This window comes from Colius striatus, chromosome 1 (genome assembly GCF_028858725.1).
Source record: "Colius striatus isolate bColStr4 chromosome 1, bColStr4.1.hap1, whole genome shotgun sequence".
Classification (NCBI taxonomy): domain Eukaryota; kingdom Metazoa; phylum Chordata; class Aves; order Coliiformes; family Coliidae; genus Colius; species Colius striatus.
The window spans coordinates 155,292,921-155,320,218 of NC_084759.1; the positions used below are offsets into that span (position 1 = coordinate 155,292,921).

The 27,298-nt window shown below is 44.8% G+C and overlaps 1 protein-coding gene across 1 annotated transcript in view; it reads left to right on the forward strand.

The window, feature by feature from the left end:
* PLBD1 (phospholipase B domain containing 1) overlaps nucleotides 1–19,354 on the forward strand; it is a 39,723-nt gene extending 20,369 nt beyond the window's left edge. Inside the window, exons 5-11 of the mRNA XM_062014097.1 lie at nucleotides 4,979–5,143; nucleotides 6,108–6,252; nucleotides 12,977–13,177; nucleotides 13,288–13,428; nucleotides 15,957–16,142; nucleotides 17,287–17,393; nucleotides 19,095–19,354. Coding sequence (XP_061870081.1) covers nucleotides 4,979–5,143; nucleotides 6,108–6,252; nucleotides 12,977–13,177; nucleotides 13,288–13,428; nucleotides 15,957–16,142; nucleotides 17,287–17,393; nucleotides 19,095–19,262 — 1,113 coding nt within the window. The 3' untranslated portion in view covers nucleotides 19,263–19,354. The remainder of the gene's footprint in view (nucleotides 1–4,978; nucleotides 5,144–6,107; nucleotides 6,253–12,976; nucleotides 13,178–13,287; nucleotides 13,429–15,956; nucleotides 16,143–17,286; nucleotides 17,394–19,094) is intronic.
* Nucleotides 19,355–27,298: the final 7,944 nt, after the last annotated feature.

Sequence of the window (27,298 nt, forward strand, 5' to 3'; positions counted from 1 at the left end):
CAGGTGCAGATGCAATGTTACGGACTAGTAGCTTTGACACATCCACTTATCTGAGAATCAGCTCAATTTCTGTGAACTGTTGGTACTTAAATAACTAAACTAACAAACAAGCCAAACAAAATTAGAAGACCAACAGTATTTTTCTTATTCCTTGTGACTGAAGAATATCTGCCCTCCAAAAAGGCCGTTTTCAACTTTGCTCTTGCAGTACAGTTTATAAGAATGTTTAAAGGTTCTTTTATTTAATCTCTTAGATTGTTAGTAAGCAGCATGTTTGGCAAATAAATTCACCTAATAGATTTTTGTTCTTATTTCTAAGTCTTGTACTTTAGTTCAATTAATCCAATGTTGTTTTGATCTTTCTTTGGGCAACAACTTCAGTAAAAAGTATTTACTGTTTCCATTACTCCTGTCTCACCTTAAACTAAAGAAACTTGCTACTGAAAGACCTCACAACAAATTCTGCGTGTTTTTAAAGGGAAATCTCATTGTATGTTTTATTTAGTGCTTTGAGAGTCTCTTCTTACCTCTCTTCTGTGGTAAATACTACTTCTATCTCACTAAGAGTTGTTTCTATAAGTGTATTGTCTTCGTTAACTGTAATTGGGAGCAAGTTTGTTTTAATCTCTAGTAGTGACATAGTTTGGATTCATGGTAGTAATGAACATTTGAAATACTGAGAGTATCTTATGTGTGGGTTGTGGTGGGTTTGTCTTCTTTTTATTACTCCCCTCCCTTGCCAATAAACCCAAACCTAATCACTGAAAAACAACATACGAGAGGCTGGATTTTGTTGCCTGCTATTTGGAAAAACTCTGAATTCAATATACTTTAGAAAATACTTCTAAATTCAACTGATTACTTTATGTGCAGAGAGCAATATGCCCCCTCCCCCTCACCCCAAGCCTGCGCGAAGCTTTAAGAAAGAATACATGCTGCAGAGCGGAAAGGCTGGGAAGCTTTTTTACTTAACGTCTCAAAGATGAGAGGGAGGAGATGGATTTCAAAGTTCTTACATTTCCCTCCCGGCTTCCCTCCCTGAATGCTCATACATGGACAAAGTGCTCTCCTGAGCACTGAGAACTTGGTTGGTTGACAAGGATGGGCCAAAAGATCTCAAAGAGACAGAGAAAAGGAAGATGGATTTCAGCATAGTTCGATAAAATTGTTTTCTTTTCAGGAGAATGGGAACAAGCTGTTTGAATAGCTGATCTGGTTTTAATTTTACACATTTTATGTATCAGCACTACACACATCTTTTCAAACTTGCAAACTCGGTGGACTAGTTGATGTACACTTATTTGAGGAAAACAAGTGAAAAGAGCTGGCTTTCCTTTGTTCTGTACAGTCCATGGTAGTTCGAAGCTGTTCCATATCCACATGGTCCTTAAATGAGAGTTGGATTATGTGCACACAGGTCACTCTGAAGTATTTCATCTTTCATTTATTTCATCCATTCCATCTTCATTTCTTTCATATGAGGAAAGGCTGTGGGAACTGGGGCTGTTTAGTCTGGAGAAGAGGAGACTGAGGGGGGATCTTATTAATATTTACAAATATCTAAAGGGTGGGTACCAGGGGGTTGGGACATCCCTTTTTTCTATAGTAGCTAGCAACAGGACAAAGGGTAATGGGATGAAGCTGGAACGCAAAAAGTTCCATGTAAACATGAGAAAAAACTATTTTACTGTTGAGGTGAGGTAGCCCTGGCACAGGCTGCCCAGAGGGGTTGTGGAGTCTCCTTCCTTGGAGGTCTTCAAGACCCACCTGGACATGTTCCTATGCGACCTGATCTAGGTGAACCTGCTTCTGCATGGGGTTTGGACTAGGTGATCTCTAAAGGTCCCTTCCAACCCCTACCATTCGATGATTCTGTGATTCATTTCTCCCCTAAACTTCAGGTCTACTTCACTTGAGTGTTGTGGAACCATTGTCTGCCACAGAAACCTGAGTAACCACAGAAAGAAAATTTGGTTTGGACTTGAACCGTTTGATAGTAGTACTAGTACATATTTTTTATATTCCTATATGTGTGAAGCAAATGTTTTGTAATCTACAGTTCTAATCTTTTTAAAAACTGCATGGAGTCTGGTTTCCTGCAGGGCTCTTTTAGGTAGGTACTTCCATTAAGACCTTGCGTGAAGGCAACGAACATCGCACACTTCTGTATTTTGAATTTGATGTTTACAAGCGTCATAGAATGTTGTCAAAATCTGAATACATTTTCCTGTTAAAGTGTGACATTATTCCATCTGGTTTAGCAACATTTTATATCCAGTAAACAAACCCAACCCTTTTGTCAAAGACAATTTCCGAAGGAGGGGCACTCAAAGAACATTAAGCCTTTTCATCTGCCTAATGCTCTACCCAACGCTGTGATTAATCTTGGGCTTGTCTACACAGGGGAATTACTCTTGAACAAGGAGGTGTCAGAGTTTTAAATACTGCAATGATCCTAGGACAGCTCTCTATTTGTACTTCCTTATTTTGTGTTGAGAATGCTCAGGCATGAAGTAGCTACTGGAAAACAATTGTTACAGAGTAACTTGTCTACAAAAGCCATTGAAACAGACAAGCTTTAAGGCTGGTTCTCTCATAGCTACTACCCTTTCTAAGTTTATTTCTCGTTACAGCTGATGTAATTCAAGCTCAATTCAACTTCATATTTTTTTGCTCTTCAGGATGGTACCCTAGAGGAGCCACACATTCTAGAAAAAGGGTTTTTTCCTCTTGTCATGGCTATAACACCTCTTTGCTTGTCAGTTTAGCTCATTCACTCCGACTTCTTCAGGATGTAAACTGCACATGCAAGGAATTTTCCTGACACTTCAGTGTGAGATGGGAGAACATGATTACAAACAATTGTAATATGCCCCATATTAGGCACTTGTTATGATGCACACTGGTTTTTGTTCATTTCTTTCTAATGGACCCTTATTAACTCCTCATAGAGAAGATTTTTCCATGTATCCTGGAAACCAACTGTAATTATTCCCAAACTGGGGCTCTCAGCCTTATGGCAGATGCCTCAAGCTTCTCCTGATTTTCCCAGATTTGGCCTGCGTTACAGATGCAAAAGTCTTCTGTTTGAATACATTGTTTTACTGAGACCCCAGAGAAGCTCTGGGCACTGTGCTGGTGTGATAGCAGTGAGCATCAGACAGTCTTAAACGCAAAAGCAGATTTATCCAAACAGAGCAATGAATTATTGGAAATAAACTGGAACAAAATTTGCTTGCTCCTCAAAAGGAGAGTGAAACCGGAACCCTAGTGGGTACTTAACAGCCTAGTTCCTCTTTTACTTCTCTGATATTTTGGCTGGCTTTGGGAACTGAGAATCTAATCTCACCCAGTGGAGCCCTAGGAATTTACATAACCTTTGCTTCTTTGAGTGGGTGTTTCTTCCTGCTCTCTGGCCACCTTTCTGTGTGGTTAGTGCTGGTAGCTTCCTTGCTTGGCACCTCGCAGAGCGTTCTCAGCTGCAATCCCATTTGCCTCCCTCCTGGTGGTACTGCACAGTGATGCCTGTGTAAATTGGATGTTGGAAAACAGCTGCTTTTCATCATGTGCTGGGCTTGCAGACCTTTTAAGTGCAGCTGGATGGGGAAAAACTGTGCTGAAGCACAGTGTCTCTATATGAGTTCTATCAAGAGAGCAGTCTGAGACTGGTTTGTAATTGATTTGTATCGCTGAGGTGCTTAAACCTATGCAAAGATACATCTATGGATGTTTTTCAGTTGTGGCCTCAGCTGCTCTCTACTTGGGTCCTTACAGCAAAATCGTAATGAATTAAAGCAGTGTAACTTATGAAAGTTTGGATTTCTTCCTCAATCTATAGCTGCTGTTAGGGCCTTCTGCAACGCGTGATTTGAGTTGTGAGAATGGCTTATTTCTCTCACTTGTCTTGATAAGCATTGTGGGAAGGTTTAATTCCTTTCCCCAGGATATATGGAGTAGAGTTTACATTTCTTTTTGGTTTTCCCGTTGGTTATTTTCTCTGCCAAAACAGCAGATGGATAGCACAGAATTCAGCCTTCTGAGTAAAAAGTCAATGGATTTGGCCCTTTTTATTTTTGACAGGTCTTTACTCCCCCTTTACTGGGGTTTGTAGAGAGGTCAGCTATATGGTTTAATAAGAGTGAGTTCTGTTGTGAGCAATGTGTTTCTTTGCTATATGATTATCTCCCATCCTAAAATGACTCTTCGTAGTCCTACAGGGATGTATGTTCTGACTTCCTTAAGCCTTGCCTTGACTGAAGGCATGGTGCAAGCAAGAACAGGAAAGGTTTAGCAAACGGTCTTTGAAGGCTGACGTCAGAGTGCTGTTAAGTCTTACTTTTGAAGAGGCAAATTTAAGAGAAGGTTCTGAGGAATATGTTGCACAATGAGCTGTGGGTAGGTAACTCTGGCTTGCTCCAACCGTAAGAGGTTTTCAAAAGCACATATCTGCGTGCCTTTTGACTGACTTCCTTTCTCCAGCGAGTTCCCTACTTGATTAGTATTGGTAACGTCTCTTGCTTCCCTCATTTGTTACTTCCTCTTCAGTCCCGGGAATGTCTTAAATTGCAGATTTTATAAAAGAGTGTTTAAGGTAAGGCTCTTCAAGGATGTCTAGATAAACAAAGCCAATTAAAATCTTACTGTCACGCTGGAGTAATAGTAACAGCAGACTGATTAGTATGCTGTTTGCAAAGGCACACAGAAGTTTTCTAAGTTATTGCTAGCAGCTCCTTTTCCTCCTTCAGAAATGTTAGCATTGGTAATGCCTCTACAAGGACCAGACCCTTAAAGATACCCTAAAAACTGAGTGCCTAATGCCACACTGAGTTTGAGCATCTGTACCGTGTGAGCTGCTATTTCATAGACTATATAAGAGCATCCTTTGAGAACAGAAGAAAAATTCTGACAGCTGAGGCTGCCTTGATGCTCCTCTGTCTGAAAGTGCTTTTTGTGGTCTCTCTTTTCTCCCTTTCCTCAGATACTGAGCACCTTTGATGTCCAATTTCTGAATGCAGTTGGAGACCTGTTGGACCTCATTCCTGCATTATTTGAATATTCTGCACGGAGTGGACAATGCAATGTGGAGTCAGGGGGCCATGGGAAATATCAGTGGGATATGGGTCACTGCTCTGCACTTATCAAGGTGAGCATCAAGAGCTTAATTTCCAATGACTCTGGTTTGCAGTATCATGAGCCTGTGTTTCTGGAGTCTTTGCTCTTTGCTGCATATACATAAGAGACTCCTGCCAATCAAGGTGCTTTTATGCAGCTGTCATTTGTGCTTCCATAGAATTCTGGGTCCAGTTTTGCTCACAGGGAAAAAAACAAATCAAACCAAAACTCCAGAGACTGGCAATGAAAAGCTACTAGAATTACTAGGGAAAGGGGAACTAACATGAAGAGCAGACTGGAAGAGGGTAACTTGTTTAATGTAGCCAAGTGAAGTCTGAAAGTGGGTGTTGTGCATCTCCACAAATACACTGGGCAAATAAGTAGTGAGGAAGGGAAGAGGATTACTTAAACAAAAGGACAGTGCAAGCTTGAGAAGAAATGACTGCAAGTGGCTGATGTTTTCTAAGTGTTTACAGTGATATTTTGGAATGGCTTTTCCATGGGAGAAATGAGAGAAAAAATACTTTTAAGATACGTGTCTGATACATCATGGTGGCAACTACATTTTTCAGTTAAGATTATCAAGGATCTAGTCAGCATATGAAGACTCCATGTATCCTGGAACAACAATATCCGCCTCAAGTTGAGAACATTCATTCAAGCATTTTCCCTCTACAGCAAATGATTTCTGAGATAACAACAAATCTTAGAACCAGGGAAATACTTTGAAAAGATGTACAATCAATATGTATATTTATCTTTTCAAATTGACTTTACTTGCATTTGCCAACAACGCATGGGCAAGAATTATTTCCAGAGGTTTCAGAAATACACTGTTAAGTATGCAGTTAAAAGCACAAGAATCTGCTCCTTCTTGAACAATGCAATTAATCAAGCTACTTAAAACAAGTTGTTCTCCCAGTCTCTAATAAGTATAAAAAATACAGAGTATAGTAGGGTCTGAAATTGTTCATCTTTCTGCTTCTTTTTTCCAGGTTCTACCTGGGTATGAGAATATCTTTTTTGCCCATTCCAGCTGGTTTACATATGCGGCCACACTAAGAATATATAAACACTGGAACTTCAATATAGTTGATCCAGCCACTAGCACCAGCCGTGTCTCATTCAGCAGTTACCCAGGTAAAGTCAAGAAAACCAAAACAGTGTAGATAGCCAAGATGGCATAGACCACCTTACTGTCTTGCAGACGTACATAAAAAGGATGATACCTCAACTGGCACTGGCTTCCATCTTCCTTAAAACTTTTAGGCACTGAGAGGACATTTTGTCAGTTTCCTGGCTTGAGCATGGTACCATTGTCATTGTCTTTTGTTGTTGACTACTCACCTTCAGTGCTTTGAATAGTACTAGTTAAATATTCTACCTCTGGCACAAACATGCTGCTTTGAATTCTGCTCATATAGTCTGCAGTCATCTCAACTGTTGAACTCCTCACCTTGCCTGTAGCACTCACATGTTTGGGAATAGGTTTTGAACACTTCTGTTTACCACTCGTGCTGTGATGGGATTATTAGTGAGCATCAAACACCAACCATTTGAAATTGTACTGACTTCTTTGGGATTGGATTAGCAAACCTTCAGTCATTTGGGTTTTTTCCCCCCACAGCTCACTCTTCCAGCTTCTCTCTAAGCTGCTGCAGAGAGGAGTACTTTTTTATGCTTATTTCATGTGTTAGTAATATAGTCACAGAATATTTTAAGTCTCCCTTGGGAAGACTCGGCAGTGTGTAATATTCTCAGGTTTCCTGGAAGAATGTTAGAAATTGCCACCAGTTAATGTTTCAGTGGTAAAATATGTACACTCGCTAGAATAGCATCAAGAATTGGGAACTTGGAAAAACAAAGGAAATCAAAGACTCTTAAGGGTGAGTTAGCATTGCAGCATAAGTTTTTAAAGCTGAATTTTCAAGTTCAAACACTCAATCTTCATAAACTTTTTCAAGTGAAGTGTGTGCTGTAGGAGGCTCTGTCATTCTGATGAAGTTTCGTTGGTTGATGATTTCAAAATGTGCTTTGTTGAATCACTGTGCTTACCTCACTACAAAGGCAAGGGTCCTTCATGAGAGAGGCTCTTGAGACTGTGACTGGTAAACTGTTTTGAAAAGCAATTGCATTTGTTTCATGTGGAAAACAGGTCTTTTTCTGTGGGGTTCTGATCTTCAGGAAGGCAACATTTTCTGACAACTGAGCTTTTTGCTTTGAGGAAGGAGTAGAGATACTCTGGTGAATGCCTGTTAAGAGTGCAGCCTTTCAACAGCCTGGATGATCTCCAGTTCCCTTGCAAGAATTTTGCCAGGCCTGGTAGAAAGCCAAGGTTTCTGTCTGAGCTCTGTTCATCACCTGAATGTACAGAAGGTTATTCTCCATATTGTATCTCTCAGCAGAAATAGTGTTGAGGCTAGCACAATCCTTCAGGAGAATGTGGCTTTGTTTAGCAACTGTTGCATGCTGCATTGTGCTGCAGATTCAAAACTGGGCATGAGGATCAGTCATGCAGGGCATTTATTATTTTATTTTTAGAGATTGTCTGTGGTGATGTGTCATGGTTTAACCTCAGCCAGCAATTAAGCACCACGCAGCCACTTGCTCGCTCCTCCTCCTCCCAGTGGGATGGGCAGGAGAACTGGGAAAAAAAAAAAGTAAGACTTTGTGTGTTGAAATAATGACAATGTAATAACTAAAGTTAAATAAAATACAATAATATCAACAACAACAAGAGCGATGATGATGATGATGATCATCATCATCATCATGAACTGGGACTGGAACATGTTTCATACGAGGAAAGGCTGCGGGAACTGGGGCTGTTTAGTCTGGAGAAGAGGAGATTGAGGGGAGATCTTATTAACATTTATAAATACCTAAATGGTGGGTGTCAGGAGGTTGGGACATCCCTTTTTTCTATAGTATCTAGCAACAGGACAAGGGACAATGGGATGAAGCTGGAACACAAAAAATTCCATTTAAATGTAAGAAAAAACTATTTTACTGTTGAGGTGAGGGAGCCCTGGCACAGGCTGCCCAGGGAGGGATTGTGGAGTCTCCTTCCTTGGAGGTCTTCAAGACCTGCCTGGACACGTTCCTATGCAACCTGATCTAGGAGGACCTGCTTCTGCATGGGGGTTGGACTAGATGCTCTGTAAAGGTCCCTTCCAACCCCTACCATTCTATGATTCTATGATGAAAGTGAAATATAAGTCTTCTGTTTTGATGAGACTGATAAAGCTTGCTGTGTGGGAGGATACCTGAAAATCAGCTATTACTATGCTGAAATGGTTGGGGTCTAACACTAGTGTACAAAATCCCAGTGTGCTTCCCTGAGACTGTTGAGGTCTGTAGGGATGCCTCATTTAAAAACTTGCTTATGCCAGGTAGACTGTGACATGGTGACATGGTAAGGTGTACTTCTACCAACAAACCTGAGAACTGTTGCAAAACACAGTTCCCATGGCTACAGTGGAGTTCGAAAGGCCTGTGGTATGTAAAATGTACTCACTGGCTGCCTGATTACAGGGTACGACTACAAGCAGTAGACAAGCCTGATCCATTGACTAAAGCAAATTGCATTAGGTGTGGGTGTAGTTCACAAACTTGCAGTTTTCCAGAGGATGACTGAGCACTGGCTTGGTAATGATCTAAGGGCATCATGAAAGAAGTGGGAGCTCTCAAATTCTTCTGCTCCATGTTGTGATGGAGCCTTATGTTTTCAGGGTATCTGACCAGGGAACCTGCAGGTCTGGGCCATACTTCAACTTGATGACTAACTTTTCTTTGCAGGCAAGTTCCCACTCTTATTCTCTGTCCTGAGAGACACCAAGAACCAGTAAGAAAGACCAAGATAATAAGCTCTCCTGAGTATCAGTGTGAATCTAATGTACACAGAAGTATTGACAAAAAGCATTAAAGGACAGGTGTCCTTCCAGACCTTCATTGACACCTACCTGAGTAATTGAAAGATTTCTGTCATTCTGTAAACTGGATATGAAGTAAAATTCTGCTGTCAAAGTTGTATCAAAAAGGCTTCAAGGAGTTGTTTGTCTTCTCAGAAGGAATGTGCCAACTCTCCAGTTTCTCCTGGGATCACAGGCTAAAATTGTCCAGATTGTTTATTTACTGAATTTCAAAAGACAGGTTACTGTGCTGCAAAAAATACAACTTGTTGTGGCTCAAAGGATCTAAGGGCAATCAGTAACCATGACGCATGTCAGTGTGTGTGTTGGGATACAGCCGGAGGGCCTCGTGCTCCCTTGCTGCTGCTGTGACTAAGCAGGTTAGGAGGACAGGCAGGAATTGCAGAGTTCATCCTGGCTTCCCCAGCACTTCCCCATGTCCCTGCCAGCGTGCTCCAACGTTCCCTGTTACAGCACGTCCTCTGTGCTGCTTTGCCTCTTGCAGAGCAGCAGTAATGCAGCACAGGCACAGCCGAGTGGAAATGAACAGTAATAGTAATCTCCCCTGCTGCAAAATGATTTAGCCACTTGCTGCTCATTTCCATATCAATCCTAATCCTCACTTTGAGCTCTGCTCATAGCCTTGGCTTTCTTTTCTGTTGAAAGCATCTGTGCAGAGCTGCATGTTGGACAGCACCTGCTCAGGAAATGAGGGAAGTCTCTGAGTGAAGGGCTTGGGCAGCCCTGACTCCAGTGTCTTGTTCAAGCTCTGGACAGAAGGCCTTCATGTGGCTGGTGAATCTGCACACAGCAGAGAACTGAAATCGTGCAGGCATTACAGTTATTCTCAAATGTTGAATGAAGCTGTGCTTGTTTGGGAGAGGTAAGAAATGCAATGACAGAGATTAGGTAGGTGCTGTGTTTTGCAGGATACAGCTAGAAAAAGATGAGAGAACTCACTCTGCCATACTCCATCCCCACTCCCCAGTCACTGCTCTACACTTCCCCATTGAGTTATTCAGAGAAATGAGCCCAAACAACTGATGTTGATGGAATGTGCAGTTTTCCTTGGACAGCAGCTCCCAAGATTTCCATCCGTTTGGATGGACCTCTCCTTGAATAGTTAGTTTCACACCCCATTTAAGAATCAAAATCTCCTATTTGGATCCACTCTGATTTTAGCCGTTTAAGCAAAACAATGTTCCTGCCACCTTTGCTCCTCTGCTTTGCTGCCAGGATCTTGTTTGATTGAGGCAGGCTATGATATGGCAACAAGGTGGCACAAGTTGCCTTGATGGATGGCTATATGTGTCCTGCTAAGGCAGGAGAGAGGAATAACATGCATCCCTTACTTTGAAGTAATCTGTGTTAGTGCAGGATCAGCAAGTGCAGCATTATTTTTCCCCACAGTCTGCACAAGAGCTAGGAGGAACAAAACATGGAAAGGCTGGTAGCCCTTGTATTCAGGGCACCAACTTACTCTTGAAGTATTGCCAGACCATTTCCTGCTTCCCTGCTGCCTCCAATGTGTGTCTAAAACCTGGAGCGATGCAGAAGAAAGTGTCTGTTCCCTGGAGATGAAAGGCCAGAGCCATAGTGTGGGATGTGCCACTTCTTAATGCCTAGGAAAACTCTATGTGTAAGGCAGGCAGCTGGTGAGGGCTCAGCCTTGGCCTGAGAAACAGCTGCTGATGGAATTAAGAAAGTTAATGCAGAGAAAGTGTCTCCTTTCCCATTGCTCAGACCCAGAAGATGCAATCAGAAGTGCTTTTGCTTGTTTCTGTGTAGCCAGAGTCAGGTTCATTGGAGGGAGAGAAAGAAAAAGGAAAAAAAGAAAAGAGATCTTTTGAGAGTTACTGATAAAAATGGGAGATGGGCTTACAGAAAAGATGAGATGAACTGTGCAGTGAGGTAGCAGTGGACATAAAAGGCATTTCCAATTACAGCAGATTCTCATAAGTACTTAAAAAGACAAGAATGACAAAGAGGACATCAAATATCTGCTCATATCTTTAGGCTTCATCCAGGTTCTATTTTTGTGGGTATCTTTGCCCTGGGTAAACCTGTTGTATGTGTTAACTCCCCTGTGTTTCAGAGGTGCCTGTTTCATAAGTCAAAATGGTATATGCTGTCTTGGAATAATTAGACTAATATAGTGTATCCTGCATGATACACTGCTATTAGAAAACATTGCAGGATGAAACTTGGTAAATACTAAGGCCCAGAAGGAAATCTCTGTGTGTTCAGCTTAGCTGAGCTTTGCAATTATTTGAATGAGTTCAAACTTCAGTTAATTCAGCAGCATTCCCTGTGTTGACACTTGCTTTGAGTCGAATTTTTCCTGGTTTATCATCTCAAATGTTGATTGGAAAAGAAGAAAATCCCATTTGGTTTATTTTGAAGTAGGGCACTTGGCATTGGCACACACATGGGAATTGGCTTTCCATTTGAATCACAACTGTTTAACAATTTCATTTCTTGCCTCTATTTGAACAAGCACTTGACTTGTTACACAAGAGTTTATCATTGAAGTACCTTGTGTCTTTGTATGAAATAGACCGACAAAGCCAGGTTTAGAGTGTTCCTCTTCTTGTCCTTGCTTATTTGAGAGAGCTCTGCTGTTAATGTACAGAATTTATTGACAATCTGTCTCCAAGAATAAAATTCTAGGAACCAGAAGCTGCCAGGGTGCCCTGCCTGTTCTGTACCGACATATTTTTAGAGAAGAGGTGACCACAAAGTATATTTTCCTGGAGATATTCTGGTTTGAGAACTGGAGACTTCAAAGGAATCTTGCTGAAGTGGAGCTCTTAAACATTCCTTTTGCTTGAAGGAGGTCTGTCTTTTGAGGAAAGCCAGGGAATAGGAGGCAGAGCTGAGTTGTCTTTCTGACTGTCGTAGGTTGCTGACCTTGTTTGCCTGCAGAGTGAATTAGTAAGGCTTGCTGTGAGACACTTCATAGTAGAACTCAACTGTTACACTGTTGTGCAGCAGTTTAGCATTTTCTACTCTTTGAAGAGTGATGCCATTAAAAACTCATTAGCGAGAGACCAGGTTCTGGAAGACTTCCCGGTCAGAAGCTCAGTTATCAATATTTTGTCCCAATCCTGTCAGCCCTGTACCTGCTGGGGAATCTCAAAGTGATTTCTGCTTTGTAGGTAGTCACTATGCTATCTGTGGCTTTACAGCTGCCCTTTGCAGCTCTGTGTACCACCTCCTGGCGTGAGATCTGCAGATGGACCTAGTACTTCTGTTGGCATGTAACCTAGAAGGGAATCCTGCCCATTGCTGTGTTGAGTTTGCAGGGTTGGTAGGCATAAAAATTCCCAATAACATCTCAGAAAGAGGAATAGGTAAAACTTTCTCTCATTTACAGGATGTGGTCTATGATTTAAGAGATGCCCATTTCTTGGAGGTGCTTTTAAGAACAATTAGTCTGGAAAAGACAAAAGTAGAAGGAAGGCTTTTCCTGTTTGGCTTGGTTTAATCTGGAAGGGATTAATTTAAAGGAATACCTGTTGTCCTTATAGAATTAAAATTTAAAACTGAAACTGACTGATGAAAATCTCTGTGTGGAGTTTGTTCTCTTGCTTGTTTTTCAAAGGAACTTCTTGGTTAGAAACAACCACTCACTGGGCATTTACAGTATGCAATCCTCAGCATAAGAATACCTTGACATACAGAGGAGAAACTTCCAAGCTTTGGATGCAAAGGTGAAGCAAGTGCTCTAGGCAAAGAATTAGGCTGTGTGTTGAAAGCGTGACAGATGAGAAGCTGTGCTGACAGGTGGCTTAAAGCACTTGCAGAAGTCACCACCTCATCTTTGATATTTGTGCAGCTTCATCTCAAACACACACACGTTGACTCATTTGCATCCTCTCGGTTTGTCTCTCTGTTTTGTCCTATATCAAATGCCCATGAAGGTAACACATTTTGTATTATTGCTGTTTAAGGCTTTTTAGTGTCCCTGGATGACTTTTACATACTGGGCAGTGGCTTGGTAATGTTGCAGACTACCAACAGCGTGTTCAACCAAACCCTCATGAAGCAAGTGGTGCCCGAATCCCTGTTTGCTTGGCAGAGGGTCCGCATTGCCAACATGATGGCAGACGGTGGCAAAAGTTGGGCAGAAACCTTCTCAAAGTGCAACTCTGGTAAGCACACTTCTGTATGAATCTTAGGAAAAAGGATGTGTTCCCTCTCCTCTTTGTACTCTTTTCCTTCCCCTGACAGGACACATAACTCTTGGTTCTTGTATGTCTAGGGACCTACAACAATCAGTACATGGTGCTGGACCTGAAGAAGGTCAAGCTGCAGAAGAGCCTTGATGAGGGTGCGTTGTACATTGTGGAGCAGATCCCAAACCTTGTGGAATACTCTGATCAAACACACGTTCTCCGGAAAGGTAACAGCTCTGATAGCAGTTGCTGGCTTACATCTGTGAAAGCCACATCTGTGCCAGCTGATGAAGAATTGTGCTTTGTGCCTGGGAAGGGCTTATTGAGCAGTAGTGCTGAGTTTTGAGTCAGAAAGCTTTGTGTGAACATTCCTCTCTTGCCAGGTCTCTTACATTTCTCCTGTGTGCTGTGGCAGAAATGCAATGAGCATCCATGTTTCTTAGAAGCAGTGGTGGGAAAACTAGACTTTATCTTCTTTCTTTCTTTTTCTTGCCTTTTTCCCCCCAACAATATTTTGCTGGTATTATTAGAGACTCATGAGGAAAAAGATGAGGTCTATATGAAGCAGTACTAAATAACTCCGATGCTGTGGGCTACTTGAAATGTTTGATGAGTGAGTCACCTGAAGAGCTTTTAAATATGAGAGTTCTCTGTTAGATGCAGCTCTTGAACTTTTTAGGAGCATCTTCCTTATAAGGAAAGGCTGTGGGAACTGGGGCTGTTCAACCTGGAGGAGACTGAAGGGGGATCTCATTAATATTGATAAGTATCTAAATGGTGGGTGTCAGGAGGTTGAGGCATCTCTTTTTTCTGTTGTATCCAGTGACAGGACAAGGGGTAGTGGAAAGAAAAAAGTTCCATTTAAATATAAGGAAAAACTTCTTTACTATTCAGGTGAGAGAGCCCTGGCACAGGCTGCCCAGGGAGGGTGTGGAGTCTCCTGCTCTGGAGGTCTTCAAAACCCACCTGGATATGATCTAGGTGGACCTGCTTTGGCAGGAGGTTGTACTGGATGGTCTCTAAAGGTCTCTTCCAACCCTGACCATTCTGTAATCCTATGATCTCATGCTCTGATGGACAGGAGAGGAAGGTATTTTGGTTCAGAGAATATTTGTTGCCTTCATGTCACCTCCCTCACATCCCTTTCAGCCTTACCCCATCTCTGTCTTGGTTGGGCCACTCTTCACCCTGCCAGGGCTACCAGGTAGGCCTGGTTGGCTCAAGGCAGCCCCTGGGTACCGCATGCCATGCTGTTCTCCCAGGCTTTGCAGGCTTGCCCAGCCTCAGACAAGAGCAGGAGAGCTCTTGCTGGGGGACAACTTCAATAGCTTCCTCTGTTTTAGAAACTGAACCAAAAAGTTTTTCCAGGTGGCAGAGGAGTGTCATCCCTACTGGTTTGGGAGATGATGTGTGCCTGTCCCCGGGCCTGTGTCACCAGAGGCTGGCAAGTGTTCTCATTCTGGAGCACGCCTCTATTACAACACGTGTGCACAACCTGTTTCCTTCAGGTAGGCTCTGGGTCACGTCAGCAAATGCCAGCAGACAGGTTATTGCCACCTGCAGCACGTTAGCCAGGACTCAGGCTGGTGAGGCCTCTGCTCAGGCAATGCTCCAGTGCTTGTGCTCCCAGCGTGTCTGTCCCTCAGGAGCTTTGGTTTGTATCCCTGTGTGTCCCTCCCAGTGAGCCCCAGTTGATTTTCTTGAGCATCTTAACAGCCAAACTCCACACGCTGGTGTTAATCCATGGAGCGCTGCATTTACCAGACAGTAAACCTCTAAAGCCAAATCCTGGTATATGTGATTTGAGAAGAAACATTCTCCACTGACAGCAGGAACATTAATACTTTGGAGATAACCTGGAAGTGTGCTGCTCTTGGGACTAGCTCATGTTACACACTCTCTGCCTAAACACTCCTCGGTGCCTGCCTTGCCAAAAATCCCCCAAAAGGTTAAGGTATAGGTATCTATTTTTATTTCTTCCAGGACTTGCTATACCCAGATCCTGGCCTGGATGGTGTCCTGGCTCTTTACAAGGTTTTCTGCTTTCTAGACTAGTTTTGTTTCAGTCAGTAGTGTGTCACCTACCTAAAACTGCAGTTCTGGCTGGTAACCCTGCTCTTCAGTTAACAAAAGTACAGGGTTCACAGTTGCTCTTGGAAAAGTTAGGGCTCTGCTCTGCTGATCAATCACTTCTCACCCTCAAAGACAGGTTATTTCTGTCTGCAACCACAGCTTTCCAGCCCCCTTTGCACAAAGCCTCTGTCTGTGTGTGTGTGGTGTTTGTGGGCCTGTCTGCCGTTCTCCCCATCAGCTCTGTGGTCTGTGTCTGCCTGTGACTTCAGGCCTCTTGCTGGGAAGGTTGGTGAATGATCCTGCATTCCTCTGAGGCCAAGCAGGGAAACCTCTGAACCTCTGCAGGAGGGCTGTGGCCGATCTCTGCGCCTTCACCTCGGGCTCCTACAGGTCTGATCTCGGCTGTTTTGCAGGATGAGTCCCGAGGGTGGAAGTCTGGGGGCGGGTTGCCTGGGTACTGTCTCCAGTGGTGTTATACTGGGAGTCAACCCTGCTCGTGCCAGTCACCGTTGCCTTGTTTTCCTTTGTTCAAACCAGTTTGATGTGTTAATCCCTGCCACACTGTTAAGACAATGCAGCATGGAGAATGGTTTCTTTTTCTTTCTTGTTTTTCTTTTTTGATATAAGAAATAGCATTCAGCTTTTTCTAAGAGACTAACAGATTAGGTTCTGTCTCTGGCAGGTTACTGGCCTTCCTACAACATCCCTTTCCATGAGAAGATTTACAACCTCAGCGGGTACGCGGCGTACGTGGAGAAGTACGGAATGGATTTCTCTTACGAGCTGGCTCCGCGGGCAAAAATCTTCCGTCGAGACCAGGGCAAGGTGACCAACTTGGAAAGCATGAAGTACATCATGAGATACAACAGTAAGACATGTGTCTGTGTACTGGGGAGAGCTGATCTTAATAAAGCAGTGTTACTTTTATGCCTCAGATTATAGTGGGAGACTGCAGCTTCCTATATGGATCAGAGCTATATTCCCTGAGGTTAAGAGTACTCACAAAGCAAAAACATGAGCTTGCTGTCAAGGCAGGAAACTAGACCAAAATTACTCTTACCAGAATCAAGACCAGGTTCCTTCTGGAACAAAGGCCCTTGGGCTTGCTGTTTGAACTTTCCAGAGAGCTTCTAATGCTCCAAGAGACTTTGTGGAGTCTCTTTGTGGGCTTCTGTTACCTAATCCATCCACAGCCTGTCAATCTGGAAAGCCTTTAATCCTAAGCAACAGTTGGATCAGACCAGAGTGTAAAAACCACTTCATGTCTTTTTTATTTTTACCCTGGTCAGGCAAATGATCTTTGGTAGGTAATGCTCTGCTCTGCTTTTCCCTGACAGGGTTCTTAACTGGATTAAAATTGGCTTATCTAACTTCAGGCTAAGCCCCTCTCTCAGTGCAGATAGCTTTAGATGTTATGTTTTTGTTCCAAATTACAGTGAGCACACTGATTACTGGGCTTGGGGTTTCAGAGGCCTCTCCCAAGCTGGGGTATTGCTACTGCTCAGGCTGTGAGTGGCAGCATGCTCACAAAAGTTGAGGCTCGTCCACCTTCCCCACCTAGCTTGCAGCTACTACAATGGGTGTTTGAAGGCTTTGCTCCCTGCCACTATTTTTTGGTCCAGAAAGGGAAAACAAAAGCTCTTGCTGCAGCACTTTCCCTTTCCCTTCCTCTCCCTTCCCTTTCCCTTCAGCTTTTCTCTCCTGGCAGAGTTCCTGCAAGCTTTCCTCATGTGGAGTTGCAGATGTTTGTGGTTAGAGGTTGGAAGAGGTGCCCCTGAGATGCAGAAATGGATGTATGGACTGGGATTAGGAGCTTGTGTATCCTTGTCTTGAACACTGACTTCTAGCTGGTACCTGGAGTGAAACCCTGAGAGCAATGTGATAGACATGTGTTTCTGCCAGTGTCCTTACTCAGCTTTTAGTGAAATGGGTACTTTGCATCCACTTTTTGTGAGGGGACTAACTTGTTTTCTTTTCTTCCTTCCTTGCCTCCCTACCACACTTTTCCTCAGACTACCAGCGTGATCCTTACGCCGAGCACAATCCTTGCAACACTATTTGCTGCCGGGAAGACCTGAATCCCTCTTTTCCAGTGCCTGCAGGCTGCTATGACTCCAAGGTAAACTATCTCAATTTCAGCATGTGCTGAATGCTTGCTGCAGCCTGTTTGTCCTCCTGTCTGACCTGTAGCATGTTTCCTTGCATTAGGGGAGGCATGGCCAGGCCTGTCTGTCCCCTTTTTTCACGCTGCCCCAGGGCTGTGGGCAGATCCTGAGGTGGTAATTCTGTGCAGTCCTGTCTCCTGTCCCTGACACCACACCTGGCACAGTGGCAGAGGATACAGGGGGAGCTGTGCAAAAGAATTATGTCTGCAGGAACTTGTAGTGTTCTAGGGTTAAACCCCAAAGCCTTGCAGTAGAAGGAGCCTAAGAGAAGGCTGAAATAACAATCATGGAATGGTAGGGGTTGGAAGGGAGCTTTAGAGATCATCTAGTCCAACCCCCCTGCTAAGGCTGGGCTACCGAGACCAGATACGAGTCTTCGTATCATTAGGGAAGGAGACTGTTGTATGGCTTCAGCCTCCTGTTCTTGGGAACTGGATGGCTGCTCCCCAGAGCCCACAGGAATGTGTTTTCAGCCTCATTTGAGTTTCACCTTTGCAAAAGCCTGGCTCTCTAGTGAATCACCCTGCTCCAGGGCTCCACCTCTCTGTGAAACTGCTTTGGGCAAAGTTCAGTGAAGATATCTTTGCTTTCTTGGGGCATTCAGGAAAGTCCTTAGGCCTGCTGTCCTGGAGAAAGCAGCAGTTTTTGTAGGCAGCTTGTATGATGAGAGAGGCAATACCCAAGTAAGCAGCTGTCCAGCCCTGGTGTGCTGGGAAGCTGTACGGTGTTTTATCCTGTGGGGTCCAGCCTGCTGCGTTTCTGGATTGAGTTTTTATTACTGGGGTGGGCCCTGTGGAGGCTCATTTGGCATTGCCTGTGCTTTGTGTCCAGTCAGCTTGCACAAGCCCAGACTGGTTGCCTGCTGTAGTGGCCAGCAGGAGCTCCCAGAGCCAGTTATTACAGGGTGAATGCAGAAAGTTACTGTGCTAGAGGTGTCTGGTAAGGGAGGGCACACTGGTTATGGTGTCCTTGCCAGCAGTTAAGCAAGGGCAATGGGCTGGGCTGTGGGAGGACAAGGAACCCAAGAAGGGCATTGAGAGAAAGGGCATCCCTTTTTTTGATGGTATCTATCAACAGGACAAGGGGTAATGGGATGAAGCCGAAACACAAAGTTCCATTTAAACATAAGAGCCCAGAGCAGAGGCAGCAGCTGGCAGTTACAAACACCTAAAGCGGTTTTAGTGTCCCTGAGTTTGGGAAGATAGAGAGAGCAGACTGAGAACCTCTTGGGAGATAATGAAGGAATGGGGCAGAGTCTAGACAGCAATCCTACTTCTGTGGCACCTGTGTCCTTTCCTGAATTACCCTGACAGTGCCCCAGAGGACAGCCCAAGCACTTAACTCTAGGCTGACTGCTGCAGCTCCAGCTCTCTTAGAGACTCCCAAACCCAGGGAGGATTGTCCTGAGGGCAGATGTGCTGTCTCCCTTGCCCTGGGCAGTGGGCTTGTGCTTTGCTACCGCCCTTCAGCGCTGCCTGTGGTGTGGCTGCAGGTGCCTGGGTGCAGGGGAGGAATGCTGGAGGAATGCAGCCTGCTCAGCACCACTTCCCCTTGCTCACTTTCTCTGCTTTGTTGTTATCAAGCTGTTCCTGCTCTGGGGTGTGGGTTCATGCCAAAGGCCAGGCCTTGCCCTGACCTCCTGTCCTTCCTTCCAGGTGTCAGACTTCCGGCTGGCCTCAGCCTTCACAGCCTCTGCCATCAACGGCCCCCCGGTCCAGGGCGGCCTCCCCATCTTCACCTGGAGGCGGTTCAACCTCACGCGGCACCAGGGCCTGCCGGAGTCGTACAACTTTCCTTTTGTCACCATGAGGCCCATCCTGTGAAACCAGCACCACAGTCCCAAGTGCCTTTTTCTCTTTTTTTTTTAATGGAAGTTTTCATTCCTGTGTGTAATAAATCGACCCAGATGTCCACATCTTTGTGCTTTCCTTGCTTTGCCCTGTCCTGCCTGGAGGCACTTCATGCCCTGGTGGCCACCTTGGTGCAGCCCCAAGGCATATTCTGTTACTCTGAGCTATTTGGGCTGCCCTTGCTCTGACCAGGCTTGATGGGGAGCAGGCATGGCACTGCTTTTGGTCATCTGAGCCCTATTCCGAGAGCAGGAGTGAACCCCAATGGTGTCAGGGCGGTGATCTATCTCTAGCAGCACCTTGAGACCTGCCTCTAGGGCTGGGCCAAGCCAAGTGGCTGCTTTAGGCCACCTCAAGGCTGGCTTTGTTGTCTGCCTTTTGCCTGAGATGTGCTGCAGCTCCTTTCTCACCCAGGAATGGCACTAGAGGAGAGACTCCAGGGCAGATCCATGTACCTGAGCCTGGCTTTTAGAGGCGTTTGGGAGGTTTCCTCTGTCTCACCAAAGCATTGTGCAAAGGTCAGGCTGCAAAAGGTAGTGAAGGGAGGTGTGTGGTGACTTCCTAAAGCAGCCCCCTGCTTTTGGAAATGCACATCCCACACACTCCCTCCCCACCCCAGGCTGCAACATGGCAGTGGGGAAACATCTGTGTCTGTGTGTCTGTGCAGTGGATCTGTTACTGATGGGCCCACACAATTGTTTGGTGACCCCTTTGCTCCCTCAGCTGTGGAAGTGGAACCTGCCAGTGAAATGACTGTGAGGACCAGAGCTGCACCTACTACGCAGTTTTCTGCCAAGGGAAGTGGGAGACCAAAAGTTACAGCAAAGCTTTTGCAGAGGACAACAAAATCCAAGCAGGGACTGAAGTGATTTGTTTGCTGGAGCAGAAGGTGGTAAGTATGAGAGGTGAGAAAGGGCATCTGTGCCACATGCAGGGGCAGGAGGAAGTGAGGAAGGGGATACAGGTGCAGAGGAGGGCTGGGTGAAGTGATGAGCTGCTGAAGGACTCAGCTCAGAGCTTCTTTTAGCTCTTCATTGGGTCAAAGCCATTGAGCAAAGCGCCTGGGCCATGGCATTCGGGCACGTGCTGGTGCGGGCTGTGCCCAGGCAGAGGGGAGCCCAGCCATCACTCCCTGCCCTGTGTGAGCCAGGAGTGGTGGCATTGCTGCACTGGGGCTCTGCCACAGGCCCCAGGGAGGGGACACTTCTAAACCTAGCCCCTCCCCCCCTTTACTCCTTCCCTGAGGTTCTCTGGCAGGGAAGGTGATACCAAAGATAAAAGGAATGTAGGAACTGACACCCCAGCCCTCTCCCCCCTTTGACAAGATAAGTGAGTCTTTGTGAAGAACAGACCTCCTTTGTGTAGCCAGGATACAAAGAAGGGAAGACTCCCCTTGGTGTAAACTTTGCACAAAGGAAATAAGCAATTCTGCAGGCTAAAGGGCAATTTGGGTGCCAGTCAGTGCTGAGCATCCTGGCTCTGCTGCCTGAGCTACAGAAACACAAATTGCCAAGTTGTGACCATATATGGGCAAGCTGAGTTAAAGTTACCTCAAAAGACCAGCCCAGACCTTTCCCCAAATTCAGTACCCCTGTGCACAGGCAGTTTAGAAGGGTACTAGCATATGCACTAGATTTATATGAATATTCATTTTCTCTCTGAGAATGCTTTTGTCCCTTGATGTGCACCTTAGGAGGAGAGATCCCCCATGCACCCAGCGCTGCAATAAACCAATGTTGGTTGTCAAAGCTATCGTGAGGTTTGGAAAGGTTTCTTGGTTGTGACTTTTGGTAACAAAGGGGTCTTGTTCACCCACTCTGGGACCACAGGGCCCTCAGTCCCTATGTGGCTCATCCTAGCTCCGAGCTCAGTGGGCACAGGCTGTGTCTATGTACAGTTTTGCAGTCCCAGCCCCTCACAACCTGCCCCACTCCAGCTGTGCTGAGTGTGGGCATGGGGCAGCGGGCCCTGGGGCCATGCCTCTGAGCACAAACAGCTCTACCCCCACTCTGGCACTTTTGTTTGCTTGAATTCTGTTCCTGCTGGCTCATCACTTGGGGAGGGCACCCTCTGCCCGGCGTCAGCATCGGGAGCTCTCACAGGGGCTCTCCCTGCAGCTCCAGCCTTACAGGGCAGCAGTCTCGGTGCTCTTGGGCTAAGCACCGACTATGAACTAATCACGTTTTGTGTAGGCCTCAGGTGTTTGCAGCTGATCGCTGCCCTGAGACATGTTTTGAATCACAGGTTGTATTTATGCTTTTTCATCCAATTTTACATAAAAATACTCACGGAGAAGTGTTGTTTAAAAGTTGGTCCCTAGGGACCAGTAAATATTAGTGTGGTGGACAGTTCTTCTGGTCTGTGGCACAGCTGGATGATCCTCCCTGCAGGAGGCAGAGGCAGGCTGCAGGTGTGAGATGCCCACTTGTAACTGGTAGGAGATCTGCTGCCTTGAACCTCCGACCTGAAGGCAGGAGTTGCTTTGTGCTCAAACCTAGTTGTGGGAAAACAGCTCCACTTTGAACAGACCTTTTCTATAAGTAAATGTTCCAAGGCTCACAAGGTCCCCTTGATGTAAACTCTAATCCATGTGCCTGTGGCTATTCTGTTGTGATTTTTTTTCTTTTCCCTCTTTTGCCTGTGATGCTGTTGAAGGTCTGTCCCTTCCTCTTATGTGCTATCCTACGTGCTTCTTTTGGCAGCAGGCTGGCCTGGGCTGATCTGCCAACCCTGAGCACCACGGCTGGGTGCAGCTCCTCTCCCCAGCACAGCAACATCAGGGACCAGAGAAGGCTTTGACTGAGGCTTGTGTGGACCTACAGGAGGGGGCGAGGGAACTGACAGCTTCATTCTCAGGCAGCTATGTCACTGTCATAGGGAATAAACTCCTTAACACTAATCTAGCATTAGGAAGCATAAAACAGCGTTCTTTTATTGCAGCGCTGGGTGCACGGGGGATCTCTCCTCCTAAGGTGCACACCAAGGCCCAAAAGCACTCTCGTTATATACACGGGGGAAGTGAATATTCGTATCAACCTAGTTTGCTCATATAAAAGCACAACTCACAACTTGGCATTTGCTGCTTTTGTAGCAGAAGCAGGATGCTCAGCACTCACTGGCACCCAGGTTGCCCTTTAGCACCAAGACTCACCTTGTGCCTAACTACACAAAAGGGTCTGTTCTTCCTGTGGACTTGCTTACCTTGGCTGTAGAAGTTTATACAAAGGGAGTCTGCTTTTCTCTTCTTTATATGTTTGGCATCAGCTGTGTAAAGTTAAAAGGTCTCTTTTAGCATCTTGTTGCTCTCTGCAGATCTCACTGGGAAAAAGGAGGATGGTGTGCTCTAATTAGCAGAGGATTTGTGGCAGAAGCTGCCCGTTTTTCCACACTCTGCTTTCAGGTTTTTCTATCTGGCGGCTTCTGCCTGTTTAACTTCCGTTTTTCAGGCTTGGCTGGAGAGAGACATAGTTGGTGGACTATGGAATGGGGAGGTGGTTGTGATAAACCTCTCACCATAATCAAGAGAAATGTGCTGATCAGTCACTGGAGAATGCCTCCAGGGAAGATGATCCTCCAGGCAAAACCACCAGAATAACCACAGCTAATACAAGCTTTTGCCACCTTTACCCTTCCTCCTTTTCTAAATTCCACTAAGAAACTCACCCCTGCTCCTCCCTTCCTTGGCAGCAGCTGGGCACTGGTGGTCATACCCTGCAGGACCTCAGTGCTCTGGAGGCCCTCACAGCAGGAGAAGCAGTGTGAGGTTTAACCGGTGCCTGTCTAGGGAGAGCTGTGCTGTCCTCCTCGGGGAGAAACCAACTTAATTTTAAGTACTTAATATTTGAATTCTCTACAATTCAGCAGTGGAGTTAGGTCCAAGAGGCAGCTTTTACTGTATTGCCTTGTGGTAAAGCAACTGATTGTTTCTCAACCAAACGGCACAATGTAGTTCCTGGTGCTATACCTGGCTTCTGCCCTTGAAAAGCAACAGGGTGGGGGGAACAGACTCTTGCTCCTTGCAGTAAACTCTCCCTTTTTAGCGCCCCAGCTTTCCTTACCCGTGACTGATACACTCAGTACTGTGCACAACAGCATCCCGCTGCCTTCACGAGTTATGGCCCATCAAGTGTGCTGAGACTGCTGCTCAAGGCTCTTGTGCTTAAGGATGCTGTGACCAGTCCAAAATCTCTTGGCCAAAAGAATAATTATTTTTTTTTTCCAGAGGTCAAGCTCAGCTCCTCAGAGAGAGAAGAGAATAGCACCAGCCATTTGGTTTCCATCCCTGTCTCCATCTCAGGCAACTTTGGGGGTGCAAATTACTAGATTCTGTCTGTCCAGGAGATGAAGGTGAATTTCCAGAAGGCAGAGCTTTGCTGCTGTTCCTTGTTTCTGTGAGAAAGGCTGAGAGGGCAGCATCATGCACTTGGCTTTCTGGGAATGACCTAGAGCCAAAACCACTGCTGTCTGAGTAAAATGGCAACACTTCCCCAGAGCACACCCTGGGCTCTTTTGGTAAAGAGAGAGTTGTCGTCTGAGATGGCTGGAACTAAGCACAGATGACTCAGAATGTTAAAAACCTAGTAGTTTATTTCAAAGTATAAATTTCAGAGTTGTCAGACAAAACCCCACTACAGTTAACACAGATGCACACTAATCTACAGAACATACAAAACTGGGGAGAGCTTGCACCTGCCCAGTTTAAATGGGACATCCTTTTTTCCCCCCCTTTTTGTATTTACAAGTCCATCTGCAAAACAAAATGAGAAATCAGATTCTGAGTTTCCTAATAAAGGAATGATTTTGCTTGTTCGACTCCTCATAGCCAATAAATTACTCAAGCTGAACAGGACTCCCCAAACAGCTACTACCCAGATATCTTATTTACAGTTGTACCCCATTAAATTAAGACAGCGCTTCAAATATATATCTATGTGTATATAGATGTATAAAGAGAAGAAAAGAACGCTCATGAGAAACAAAGATGCATTTTAACAGGTACTTCGAAGGGATAAAAAGGAAAGTTCACTCATTTACTTTCTTTTAGCTGTTGTTTGTCTTTTTTTTGCCCTCAGGAGGTGTTTGGAAGGGAAAACAGAATCTGATGGCAGGGCTGGCTCAGTGTCATTTGAACTCCTCTCCCCCCAGCAGGTTCATACACTGCCCACCCCTACCCAAACCAACAAGTTAAAAAAATAGATATTTAATATATCAAGCTTTTGTTCAGCAAAAACTGGATAGATATTTTTGACTCCATGAAAATACTCAAGTCTGTAGGAAGGCAGAATCACAGCTTGATTTGGTACAGTGTATGTGATAGGGCTGATAGTAGGGAATGGCTGTTTGGGGAACAGGAACAGGTTTGACCTGCCTCAATATATGACAGTCTCATTTATTGGGACATTTAAGACAAACACCATACAGGAAGGGCTGAAGTGACTCTTTCTGTTACAGTGCAAGACAGCGTTCAGATCCTACTACTAGGCCTGCTCGTGCTCCTGGTGAAGGCAGGAGATTTGTTGTTGTTATCAAGGGAAGCAGAGTAAGACCCCTATTTGTCAGAGAGAGGACACCATGGGCATTTCAAGCCTTGTGCTAAAACCCTTGGGATGGGCAAGTGTCCCGAGCACCCATGCTCGGGGATTGAGCATGGCCAACAGCAGCACAATTAAAAGCAGCAAAATCTAAAGCAAAACCTGCTGCTCTGAGGGAAGGTGGCCGGAGCCTGGAAATAAATACAGGCTGAGGGGAACCTGTCTCTGCACTCTTGTGCTTTCTGAAGCTGCCACTGCAGATGCAGCACAGGAGCTACACCTGGTCTGCCCCCTTCCTACAGTTATTTGACTCCCATAAAGCTTTTTTTTTTTACATATATGGAGAAAAGGAGGCCAGTGAAGCTGTAACTAGGAAGAAACCAGTGGAAGGGAATGGCATTTTGCCATCTGCATTCCGTGGCAGGGCTCCTCTCCAGAAGCTGAACCAACTCACGTTACTTTCAACTCGGACATGCAGATGGCTTTGTATCACACACAGAAAACCAAGCAAACCTAAACCAAAATTTACCTTTTTTAACCAAAAAAGTAAATGAGGATGGAAAACAGCCGTAGCATCTAGTAGCATCTAGTTACCCAGCTAAAACCTGGGTAACTAGACCCAAAGCAGTACCACCAAAATGTCATGAACCCAGCAGCAACACCAAAACGTGACACCAGGAACAACTTGCATGGAGTGCAGAGAAGAAATCAAACCCAACCCTTCCACTTAAAAGCCATATAGAGATTTCTGGCCTATTTAAAAGTGAGTATTGGAAGCCTCCAGCAACTAACACTTCTATGAAGAGCCAATCAAAAAGCACGGTGCTAGCAGGCCTGTACTGAACATTCCTGGATATTTTGGTAATGCTTTCTAATAAAGCCTATTCAATTAACATAAATTCTTACTGAAGGTTCCTTGCTAGCAGAAACTTAACTTCTCAAGAGTTTCATTGTTTCTAGGAAGTACGGGATAACAAAATAACCAGCCACTCAGCACCACAGGGAGAAGTGCCGTGAGTCCAGGAATTAAGCAACACTCCTGTTTGTGTGCCTGAAGGGTGAAGACTTGCTGCAGACATCTGCTCTACCGAGAAAGTGATTTCACAGAAATTTACACAGCTGTATCTCTGTGTGTCAGCGATTTAAGGACCAAGGACCAGCTGCCTTTCAGGTCTCAAGCCAGGCATTTCAAAGTCCAGCTGCGCTTTATCACATCCTCTGCCACCACTGCTTGCTTAAGATCCTGAAACTGGTCATTTAACAGCTCTGCTGTGATGAAAGAGAAGTCAGCTTTCACCCTGCAACTGCAATACCTTCAGTCACCAAAGGAGAGCCAGTTTATTTCATCTGTTCACAAAAAAATCAACTGCACTCTGCCATATGTAGCAGAAATGGATCTATTAAGCCAGAAGCCATTTTTTAATATATAAAAAAAATAGAGAACTACATCATTCTTCAGCAGAGTCCTCTTTCTCTAAAGATACAGCCCCTGGACCCTCCAAACAGAACACCAGACCATCCCTGATAATACCTCCATTGGAGGAAAGAGGAAAATCCTACGGCAGGTCTGTCACCCCCAGCCTCTCCCAAGCAAGACAAAGCCAAGAATAACCACGACCTAAACACAAGCACAAACGATAGAAAAGCTCACGTATCGTATGGGCTGGAATCACAATTAAATGGGCAGCATAAGTTCTAGGTTGCATTCTAAAGTTTAACTTTCAAACTATAAAACCTCATTGTACTGCTATGGCCAACGGCCCTTTGGTACCACCTCAAAGACAGAGTAAAAAATTGCCCAAGGAAGACTTGACAGCCATTGCCTGGGATCAACTGCTCTAACCTCTGTTACAGAACTGGCTTTATAAGAACCCAACTTAAGTAAATGCATCATTAAGCAATTATTCCTTGAAATAGACAAATAGACAAAACTTTTGATTAAACAGAGAAAAAAAATCAAGGCATTATTATTGGCACCAGTAATACAGGGACAAGTGTTATTCCAGGGAGAGGTTACACATTGTTCACACATGAGACTCAGTGTGAACCTTCTCTTGTGATACTTGGATTTAGATGGGATTTTTCCTCGCCCCAATCAATAAAACTGCAAGTTTCCATATAGAGAATACTCATGACTCACCTGACAGAAGGGACAGTCCCAGCTACGTGAAGGAGTGCAGTAAAATAGTACAGACAGAAGCCTACAATGTGGTTTCTTTCATCGTAGAAGTTCTTGAAGGGAACACACAACTAAAGAACCCATAACCTCAGAGCATGTTTCACCAGTCATGCTTTTGGGATTTATTTTTTTCCCTGTCCTTTCTTTAACCTTGCTTTACGTACAAATGTGTTGGTTTTAAGAAAGACACCATTGAAATTAGAAACTGTTCTCTCCTCCAGTTTTGCTACATGGTGAAATGGACTGTGAAAAATGGAAAAAGAATGGTAAATCCCCTGTTTGGTTCTGCTGGCAGGAAT